An 11,245-nucleotide genomic window follows, 5' to 3' on the forward strand; every position below is an offset into this window, starting at 1 on the left:
CTGCGAGTTTGAGCAGCGAATCATTTATCAGATCCAAAATAAAATGCGTTTTTTATTAGTTTTATTACATGCAGTTTTAAACTTGTATAATCAGATAAAACATACAGAGTTACTGGGTTTAAATGAACTCCCTGACAGACCTCTTCGTCAGGGAATAAAATAAATGTTTTAAAGACATTTCTAAGTATTTAAATACAGAGTAAATGTTAAACCCAGTTTTCCCAGGAGAAACAGAGAGGACGACCCATTGCTGTTCAGCGTGGATTATCAAATGCACACGCTTATAAACTCTAAAGGATTTAATCTCAATCTAAAATACTGATCTCTTGGCAGCGGTGTGTTATCGAGAATTAACAACCTGTTAAACTTCTAATTTGACCAATCAGAGTTGAGTATTCAGCGACGTTTAATAAAATATAATAATATATAGTAAAGTAAAATATATAATGGAGAAGATAAAGTAATGTGTGCACGACTTCAATATATAAAAACATGTATGTTACAATAGAGTTATTCATTAATATTAATAATGATGTCACTCAGATTATTAAAGCAGCAACAATCACATTTAATGAGAAAGGAACAAAAATATGTTACAATGCTGTCAAATAATAAACAAACTAACATTTCTGATTAAATCAGTTTCACAAGAACAGAGGTTTCTTCAGACTGAAAACAAGTTGCTTCTTTTCCTCATTGTATTCATGTTTATTTCCTCACTGACATGACGCGTCTCAGAATAAAAAGTAGGAAGAGTAGAGTCTGTTGAAACTTGGCTTGGTCGTGATTGGTCTAAAATACAGAGAGTTGTCAAACACCATCAGAATGCTACAGCTAATTCAGAATGCTGCAGCCAGACCAACACACTCTCACTCCATAATCGCCCAGGAGCGACGTTTGGTCAGTGTCCGTGGCGTGCAGTTGTGACGCTCCAAGGCTTCTTCAGCTTCATAAAGGGACGCACATAGCTTTCAACTGATTGCAATGTATTCCCATCTGCGGCGGGATTTGACGCTCATGGAAGCACGGCATTCGTTTGTGTCGGCTGCCCTTAAACGCAATGTGAGCGTCCATTCTCATTGGATAACGGAGAATTGTACACCCGGAAGTAAGTATTCCCCTTACTGTCGATTGATTTTACAGTGATATCTGCACTACTCATCGACTAAAAAACACCAGATTATCCTTGTTAATTACACACAGGGGCGGTTCGAGGGGGGCCAGGGGGGGTCAGTGCCCCCTAACACTGACCTAAATGTATATTTTCTGGTACTCGGTTTGCCAAAAACCGCAGGATTTTGTTGCTGTAATGTGAGATTGTGCAGACACCCTTATGTAAAGTAGAGATGTAACTGTGCATTGCCTTTATTTGTATATACATATGGTGTTAGTGCAAACATTGCACTATAACTTAAGCTGAAGCTAACAGTAATACCTATAAGATCTATCTGAAATAAATAAGTGTACTGAAACAAATACCAATAACTGTATTGCATTGTTTTCTTATGCGCAATTACTTCATACACTTGGATGGGACAAAGAAAGAATAAGTTATCATGAATTATATAAAGAATTAAGCACAAGGATTTCCTCAGACCAAAGGTTTTGTTGTTTGCTGTCTCCAGAGTTTCAAATATGGATTTACAGTAGATCAAATACACCACCAAGAACAGATGATGTCTCCTTTGAAGTAGAATTCCCTATTTTGGACATGTCGAGGATCCTACAGTCACCGTGTTTTATGAGCACAATAGTAGCCAAAATAATTAGATTCCTTTTAACTGAATTATAATATAATCCAGACGGACTTCTGCGCTACTAGATAAAGAAAATAGATGATAGATGAACCCATTGCTCTTATATCCAAATGTTTTAGACAAAGACACTGATTCTAATTGTGATGGTAAGTCATGAGTGAGTTAACAGCAGAGTTTTTGATTTATTCTACGTTTAATGCGTCCATCTCCAAGAAGCCTGTTGATTTACACCTTAGTAAATACTGTAATGAATGTGATGCATTCAAACTATCACAATACCAGGAACGTATTCGTCAATAACTGTATCACTGAAATCCCACTGTTTTTGATACCAATACAAAACCATGCTCAAAAACCAATCAAACAACTTTTCTTAATTTGTACATGTTTCAAAGTGTTGGTCTAACTTCAGTGTTGGTCTCAAGTGGGTGTAGTAAACATGTGTAACTAAAAAAGGAGTAAAGGAGGATGTGGCGGTGGATGGATATGTTAAAGAAACCTAACATACTTCATTGACATCACATAAATGGGTGGATCTATTGAGCAAGCTGGCTAAAGCGACTTATACTGTGGACAATCCCCACAGGAGCAATTTGGGGAGAAGTGTCTTGCCCAGGGACACAACGACATGCTGACTGCTGTGGGGCTCGAACTTGCTACGCCCTGATTCCAAGTCCAGCACTCTCCCCTACCCCACTATTTTAATTATATGTTAGAGAAGAAGAAAATAAAACATCACCCAATTTGACCATAAGAAAAAATTATACACATAAGCAGGTGATTGGGTAGTGGCATAACACGAAAATGAAAAGCAGCTGAAAAACAGAGACCAAGATCTACTAAAGGAAAACCCTTAATTGTGTGTGTATGCGTGTGTGCACAGCAAATTCGCCAGTGTGAAAATCCTGGTGTTAGAGCTTTTCGGGGTAAAGTGTTGTGGTTTTGGTGTTACATTTAACATGATTAACACCGCCTGTTGTTAACACACTATATAGTACAGGGTTGGATCATGGTGTTAAACATATTTAACGACGGATAGTGTGTTCTCTCAATCCGGGTACTTTTACGTGATGTGCGTGAAATTATTTAGATCTCCGCCATCATTTTGATGCAACCTTCAGTCTCGAGAGACCACAGTCCGTGACGGTAAGTTATCGCTACGTTTCATAATTTGTTCCCCAGATAGCTTACATTAATTTAGCTTGAAAATACAGTTGTGTGTGGTAGGTAGCGTAAATGTATTGTTTTCATTACTAGCTTGCTAACTATTACTATTTGACTGTCATGACCAGGTGCAGGTGCACAGACCATACAGTCAATGCTTGCTTGCTAAACTAACTGTCGAATTAGATATGGATGTCGAATTAACATTAGATATGTAACATAATATGTAATCATTACGAATACTAATGTATTGCACATGTCTATCGTTAGTTCGACAGCGAGCTAACAAGCTCTAGTGTCCGTAAAAATGTTGTTCGATAATTGCCACCTTTTACTTTTCTAGCATCAGTCGGTCTTGCAGCAAGTGTGATCGCTTGGCCTCGCCCTCGACAGACTGCAGTCAGTGAGTGACGGTAAGTTATCTAGATAAATAACATTTAATTTGTTCCCCAGTTATCCAACATTACTTAATTTAAAAATAATGTTACAGTTGTGTGTGTGGTAGCTAATAATGTTTACTAGCTTGCTAAGAATATTTGTCTGTACTGGCCGTGCACCTGCTTGCTAAATGCTACCCAGTTAGCTAGCCAGTTAGCTAGCTGGCTAGCTGTCGAATTACACACAGATGTCAACTTAGATAACATTAGCTATGTTACATACTATTATGTCATTACAAACACCAACGTATTGCACATGTCTAACGTTAGTTCGACAGCTAGCTAGCTAAGAGGTTCTGGTGTTGGTCCTTATCGGTATAGTTAGCCGACTTCGCTAACAACTTTTATTTTTCCAATTTCCTTTCTATCACTATCTCAGTGTCACCTAAGCAGCCATCAGTCGCCGCGGGTTTCGACCGTGTGGTCTCGACAGACCGTGTGACTGTAAGTTATCTACGTTTCATTGAATTTGTTCCCCAAGTGAAATTATTTAAGTGTATGTAGTACAGTAATACAGTTGTTGGCTAATTGGCTCCTTTTCCTTTCTAGCACGTGTTCTTCTGCTCCGTGCGGAAGCAGCCATCTTGTGTGGCCTCGACAACAGTTATCTAGATAACGTTACATTTAATTGAATTTGTTCCCCAGTTAGCTAACATTAGTTAATTTCCCTTGAAAATAATTGTAGTTGTTTGTGGTAGCTAATAATGTTAACTATATTTCTAAGAATATTTGCAACCCAGTCTCACGGCATACATTTAATCTATTGATTTGTGTTCACAAACACGATTTTCGCATTTGTTTTGTGGCACACAGAACGATTTTTCTTTTCTTGGAAAACCAGAAGCTGTGTGGTTCATAAAAACATGTTCTTACTCAATATCTTACCCTTAGCCTAACCCTTTTATTTTAAATGGTTTAATGTCGGAGGAAAAGAAATGGCTCAGAATACTGAAATCTGTATTTGTTGTCATCTTTTTTTCCTTGTAATTTGGCGCAGGCACGAAACATATTACCAATACAAATGCATTGCTTCTAAATATTGTTCTGTGTCAGAATACTGAAATCTGTATTTGTTTTTAAAATCTCTTTTTCCTTCTAATTTGTTATTATTTACATTGCTTTTAAAGTCGTTCTGTGTGACACGAAAAAAATGGGGAAATCGTGTCTTTTTTTACTATAACACGAAATGCCGTGAGACTGGGTTGCAACACACCAACACTGTGCTTAATTTGGTCCCGAAACGTTTGTCATGCACAGATAGAAGCCTCAGCTTAAAGATACAAAAATAAAAGAACGGAGCATAAAGTAGAATTTCTTTATCTAAAGACAGTTCCAATTTATATTATGCCACCCTTACACAATTGGAGTATTTGCTTGCTTAAGAAGGGGAAGTTGTGATGCATCATAATAACTTGTGGAATAACAAATGTTGTGTTTCTCCATTTTACCCATATAGGGCTCTTGCTCTTCTCTTCAGCTGAAGATGATAGTCAAAGTGCAATACCGAAACCAAAAGAAGTACATCAAAATTCCAGAAGCTTGTTTTGACATCTTCATCACTGAAGGCAAGTAAACCACTTCAGAATCGGAATACCTTTATTAGTCCCACAGAGGGGAATTTTGCGATCCACCCTCATTAACCTACTGTTACATTAGATGGACATGATGCACTGTTGAGGCAGTCCCCCCCCCCCTTGTGTGTGTGTGTGTGTGTGTGTGTGTGTGTGTGTGTGTGTGTGTGTGTGTGTGTGTGTGTGTGTGTGTGTGTGTGTGTGTGTGTGTGTGTGTGTGTGTGTGTGTGTGTGTGTGTGTGTGTGTGTGTGTGTGTGTGTGTGTGTGTGTGTGTGTGTGTGTGTGTGTGTGTGTGTAGCTTCTGCTTATATTTGGTCTTCAATCCTTTTAGTGAAAGAGAGGTTTTCCATCCATGTGGACAGCATCTTATCAGTGGAGGATGAGACTGGCACAGAAGTGGACGACTACGCATTTCCAGATCTACTCACTACCAGTGGAATATGCTTTGTCATCAAAGATGAACTGAATGACAGTGGTGGTGAGTGACGACAATAAACCCTTTTCTCAGCAGCTATGTTGACGTCATAGCAGGGTAAACACAGGTGTAATAGATCAAATGAATTTTGGCCCGATCTATTTAGTGTGTCACAGCCATTCCAGTGAGACGGCATATTAGCAGGGCCCTGGCCTGCCTACATCCTAAATTACATCTCTGTTTACGCTGCATGTCAACATGGCTGCTGAGAAAAGGGTCGATTTTACATTTCTCAATTGTATTGTATGCTAATTATCCCCATGCAAGTGTCAAGCACACCACACATTTCATTGCTATAAACAATACTATCTTAAAAGGTAACGTATTGTTTATAGGAATCAAATGTGCGTACTCCACTGATTTGGTGAAAATACATAATTTTGTACTTACTTGGGGTTCTTGTTGAAAGCCTTGTTCTTAAGCTTTTGCTAGACTAAAAAACACCATTGCTGTCTTAAGTATTGGTCCCAAGTAGAGTGCGCTCTTGTGGACAAGGACTTTGGGACTCATACTTGCAATGGAGGTTTTCAGTGGGTCTGTTGTATTTTTGAGAACACTTCACCAGTAGATTACATAAAGACATGACAAAGGAAGACCATATAATTTCAATATTCATATTTAATATCTCTTGTGTGATGACATTATTTTCCAGAGCCATCCTCATCCCCCGCTTCAGGCACAGATACTATTTCAGTCACTTCGAAAAGCAGCAGTGAAATCGATTTCTACAGTGGCACTCTGAAACGCTTCAGAAAAGAGGAGGAGGCTTTGCAGGGTCCACAAGCCAAAGATGTGAGTGCATATTCAATATGTCATGTACACCATTGTTTTACATTTTAGTGACGTCTGTCCATCCGTGTGTCTGTACCAGTAGATTGCTCATAAACCTATACTGCTTACTAGTGATGCTCCCATCGATCGGTCACCGATCGATATCGGCCGATACTCACTCTCTACCGATCGATCGGTGCTCTCTAAACATGCCGATCGTGAGAGCCGATCGCATGACGTAAAATACATGACACTTTTCTCTGTGTGCGGCAAAACAAGCTCGCCAAAATGGCTTCACCGGTCTGGCATTATTTTAAGGTGTCTGAAAAAGACAGTAAAATAGCGGAATGCAACGTGAAGCAGAAATCCTGCAGCTCCGCCCGCCGGACCGGTAAGCGGAGCGAAACACACAAGAGTTAGACCGAACACACTTAGCTATTTTATCTACTTCTGGAACAAGCTAAACTAGTTATTATAAATATATTTATTCTTCACTGTCGGGTCACTCATTACTAGATCAGTGAGCTGCATGAGATACTGACAGGCTGTCAGGAGGGAGAGAGAGGGGGGAGAGAGAGAGAGAGAGAGCGCTTCCGCTCATTTCTCCCGTGTTATCAATATTCTCCAAAGTGAATGTAAACTTGAATAATGTACATCATTTGAATGTAATAATTAAGTTGATTGTTGTTTGTGGAAGCTCCAGTGAATGAGCCCATTAACTGAGTTTTAAACATCACTTTAAATGGAAGATTTAAAGTGATGTTTAAATCTTCCATTTAGGCCCCGCCCACGCGATCGGTATCGGCCGATACTGATTCCGGCGATCGGCCCCGAAATTGGCGATCGGAGCATCCCTACTGCTTACTTAACGGGTGTCATTTTTGTTGCGTTTTGTTTTAAGCTGATAAAACAGGTTCTGCTGACCAAACCAGGAGGAAGTGATGTGATGAAGGAGTATGAGGAAAAAGGAACAATTAGTCCTGCCACAAGAAAAGTGATGGTGAACATTCTAGTTGCAGACATGGTGCAGAGTGAGGGGTAAGATTCTAATTTGTTATAGCTTTGCATGAAAGTGTCATGTATGTATAGGCTAAGTGTGGATGAAGATGGTGCAATTGTATTTCTACATAAATTGAGTTCATTAGGTTTATATGTTCTTAAACTGAGTCTCTTAGACTTAAATGAATTAAATGTTGAAAATGACTGTTTTTGCTCTACAGGAGAATCCCTCAGCGACTGACCAAAGAGAAGTATGCACTGGGGATTGTTACCCTGTTTCCCTCGCTCCAAGATCCACATGGGAAGACAGGCTATGTGAGTTATTCTTGATTATGATCAAAGTAGACTGTTTTAGATGGCTTACATCAGGGGTATCAAACTCAAGGCTCGGGTGGCCAAATCCGGCCCGTGACTTCATTTTCTGTGGCCCCAGCAAAGAGCTTGCAAAGAATGATATGTTTATTATATGGTTACATGATGATTTACAGAAGCACGTTGCCCATAAACTACATGTCCCATAATGCATCTCAAATTTGACTTTTTTTTTCAGAGTTTGACTTTTTTTTTAAATGTTTCTTTTTTTATTTCACCTCCCTTTTTTTTAAATGTCACTTCTTTTTTTGATTTTGACTTTTTTTCCAGAATTTGGTTTTTCTTTTAAAATTATTTTGTGACATTCTCATTGAAGAGATTTGCAATTATTTGCCTTAACTTCTACATTCAGACGTAGTTAATTCTGAAGTTATTACCCTATCTGATAATAATCCAATGCAGAGGCAATAATGTAATATATAATACATCATTTTATATAGTCTTAAAGTTACAACCTGCCCTTTGAGTGCAACCATAATGCTGATGTGGCCCGCGATGAAATTGAGATTGACACCCCTGGCTTACATGGTTCCTTGAATGCTGTGGGATTTCTATAACATGCTACTGCATTTAAGAATTCCTGTAGTTGTATACATACTGTAGGGTAGTTTAATTCATTTGGGCGGCTGCGGCTCAGGAGGTAGCGCATAGTCCAATGACTGCAGGGTTGGTGGTTCAAATCCCGTCTCCTCCTGTCCACATGTCAAAGTGTCCTTAGGCAAGACACTGAACCCCAAATTGCTCCCAATGAGCAGGCCTGCACCTTGCATGGCAGCTGCCGCCATTGGTTATGTGAATGTTTGTCAATGGGTGAATTGTCAATTTTGTTTTTTTCGGTCAGGAGCATTTTTATGACGGGCAGAAAGGCGGTGGGTTTCTAGCGTGGCGACTGAAGTCCGTTCAGAGAGCAACGCGACTTCCTGTGAGGTCCAAGGATTCCAGAATAGAAGAGAATGGAGGCCCCATGCTAAGGAGAGAGATAGGCCACTGTGATGATCATCCAGATGAGCAGAGATTTCAAGAACTCATATCTGTGATGAATCATACAAACAACAGAGAAGTCATCATGAAGAAGATGAGAGACACACTGGAATATAGACGGCGCCTTGTCCACGATCCTGAGAGATCCTCCACTGTCCTTTCAGTATTCCCGCGCCTGCTGGACACTAAAGGATTGGTAATATTTTATTACTCCTACTTTTGCTTATTATGAATGTTATTTTGATAGATGTTTTAAGCAACCTTCAGTTAAATGGAGATGATCTAAATCTGTGAAATTGGCATTGGTAGTAAATTGAAAACCTGATGGTGGTTCTTGCGTTTGTGCTGTATATGTGTTTTAGATTCTCCAAGACTTCAGTCTCCTCTTTGGGTCAGAAACTCCATCCAAACTACTGGAAAAGTGGCCAACCTCCTTCAAAGCAAAGGTCATCCAACAGGCAGAAATGTTGACTTCCACACCCTTGCTGAAGCGCTTGTTGTTGTCTGCCAAGAACCAAAGGGCTGATGAACCATCACTGGAATCACCAGGTATGGTTTTAGGAACTGCATTGTCATATCATGTCATATTGCCTATTGTAAATGGTCTATGTGAGGCTGGAGGGAGTGTATGACCACACAGTTGGAGAATGCCAGGGTACAGTGGGTTTGGAAAGTATTCAGGCCACTTCACTTTTTCCATACTTTATTGTGTTGTGAGACTTAATGTCTTGTATTTTGCTTGTACATGCACTATGAACTGTTGGACATTATACAGATTGGTAAAAAAAAAAAAAAAGAAGTTGATCATTGTTCTCTTTTCTTACAGAGTGGGACAGTGATATGGCATCCATCCTCCTCCTTCTGCACCTCCTGTCACCCCAGCCTGCGGGAAGGAAGAAAACCCAGAAGATCAGTGTAGCTCAGGCCATTGACCATCTGGTCGTATTTCACAAGGTATGTGGCAGGTTTAAGAATGTTAGATCTAGCCACCAGAACTACTACAGAGAGCTGTCACTATGATAAAGTAGGACTAGGCTAGTGCAAATATAAACTATTCCTAAAAACACACACATGCGCATAATTAGCCATGTAAAATTAAAATGTTGCTTGCCTTGTCCTTCAGTCCTGTAGGAGTCTGGATGAGCACCTTCAGAGCCATATGGACACGAGCCAGCCATATCTTCTTGCTTCAGGGACCAGCAAGGAGGCTGTCGGCAACTTCTTCATTCTGATTGACAAGAAGCTCATCCCCTGTGAGGCTACCACTTCCTTAGCAGCAATTGATGAACTTTTTAAGCTTCACTTTGTCTTAGGCACTAGCTATGATCCAGCACTCAAAAGCATGTACACATTTCTGCAAACAACTGTCTATAACATAGACGTTGACACCACCAGTGAGAGCCCCAAGGTCAAGGAACTGAGAACTAAGTTTGTGAGTAATGTATAAGTGTTACATATGCAGATTATTGCTTGATACGCCTGGATCCTTAACTCGGCACATTAAGCTTGTTCATGGCTTGTATCCAGGAAAACATTTTTATTTGATATGCGCTCAGGATGGCTGCTCATTGCAGTTCAAAAGTTTTTTAGGTTTTAAAAAACACTTGAAGAAATACCATGATAAGGATGGGGTCGTTTCAAGCAATAATCCTTAATCACCAGTCCAACAAGCTGTTATTCTCAGGGAAGACATTTTACATGTTGGTGATTCTGACATGGATCAAAAAGGTCATTTGTTGCCTGGCACGGCAGGCAACAAATGACCTTTTCGGACCTCCACGGACCTCCACTGCCATAGAGGGTTATTTTTTATTTTTGTACATATACATTTTTGCTGTTGAACAATATTGAATGTTGGTTGAATTGCATATTGTGAGAATTTGTCAGTCTTAAGAGACATGGAAAGTTTATTTGTTGAGCGTTTTCATGCCTTTAATGTTGTTAAGCAGGATAGTCTTTCAGTCATCAAACCTGATGCACTGCAATTTCATAAGCCTTTTTATCTGCAAATGTCTGCAAGTACCAATGACACCCTTTTTTATATTGTCTTAGACAGCTATGTGCTGTAATTTGTATTTATCCCCCCACCCCATGGGTGTGTGAGGTCCAAAAAGGTTGTTTGTTGCCTGGCACGGCAGGCAACAAACAACCTTTTCGGACATCCCCTGTCAAAGAGGGTTATTTTTTTATTTGTTGAATTGCATATTGTGAGAATTTGTGCATTGTGAACATTTGTCAGTCTTAAGAGACATGCCACCATTCAAATAAAGCACTTGGCATATATGTTATCTGGAATGATTTATTGGTCATTGTAACTTTTAACACCAGTTTGTTGTACATCATAATACCAATACCCAACATTGACACTAGATTAGTGTTCATTTTGAACTCCCAGAGGTGTTGAGGCTAATGCAAAATGCAACACCAGTATAATGTGCATTCAACACTAGCTCAGTGTACATGTTTAACTCTTAAAGGTGTTAGATGGAAGAAGATGTATCACTACTGTAGTGTTACTCTACACCAGGACAGTGTTGAATTGCAACACTATTAGTGTACATGTTTAACTCTTAAAGGTGTTAGATGGGAGAAGATGTATCACTACTGTAGTGTTACTCTACACCAAAACAGTGTTGAATTGAAGATGCAGCCAACACTGTTAGTGTTGTTATTGGCGTTGGTGTTCAGTGTTGGTGTTCACATCTTACACTCTTAGT

At 39.6% G+C, this 11,245-nt stretch overlaps 1 protein-coding gene across 2 annotated transcripts; it reads left to right on the forward strand.

Annotated features, from left to right (window-relative positions):
- Positions 1-2,547: 2,547 nt before the first annotated feature.
- Positions 2,548-10,811, forward strand: LOC117455844 (uncharacterized). Of its 2 annotated transcripts, XM_034095449.2 has the most exons (11): positions 2,548-3,334; positions 3,738-3,802; positions 4,815-4,923; positions 5,262-5,408; positions 6,058-6,197; positions 7,078-7,214; positions 7,397-7,490; positions 8,389-8,724; positions 8,891-9,077; positions 9,355-9,482; positions 9,652-10,811. In XM_034095449.2, exons 3-11 carry the CDS (start codon positions 4,842-4,844, stop codon positions 9,973-9,975), a joined length of 1,575 nt encoding a protein of 524 aa, XP_033951340.1. In that variant the 5' UTR covers positions 2,548-3,334; positions 3,738-3,802; positions 4,815-4,841; the 3' UTR covers positions 9,976-10,811. The 2 variants fall into 2 exon arrangements, with proteins under 2 accessions (XP_033951340.1, XP_071061035.1); XM_071204934.1 differs by lacking the exons at positions 2,548-3,334; positions 3,738-3,802 and having other exon boundaries at positions 4,763-4,923.
- The last annotated feature ends 434 nt before the right edge of the window (positions 10,812-11,245 follow it).

This window comes from Pseudochaenichthys georgianus, chromosome 12 (genome assembly GCF_902827115.2).
Source record: "Pseudochaenichthys georgianus chromosome 12, fPseGeo1.2, whole genome shotgun sequence".
Lineage (NCBI taxonomy): Eukaryota > Metazoa > Chordata > Actinopteri > Perciformes > Channichthyidae > Pseudochaenichthys > Pseudochaenichthys georgianus.

Excerpts from the sequence above, each read along its gene's own strand:
- LOC117455844 (XM_034095449.2), top strand. The coding sequence starts at position 4,842 with ATGATAGTCAAAGTGCAATACCGAAACCAAAAGAAGTACATCAAAATT. Across the intron at positions 5,409-6,057 it reads TGAACTGAATGACAGTGGTG|AGCCATCCTCATCCCCCGCT; the intron begins GTGAGTGACGAC and ends ATTATTTTCCAG. Across the intron at positions 7,491-8,388 it reads CACATGGGAAGACAGGCTAT|GAGCATTTTTATGACGGGCA; the intron begins GTGAGTTATTCT and ends TTTTTCGGTCAG.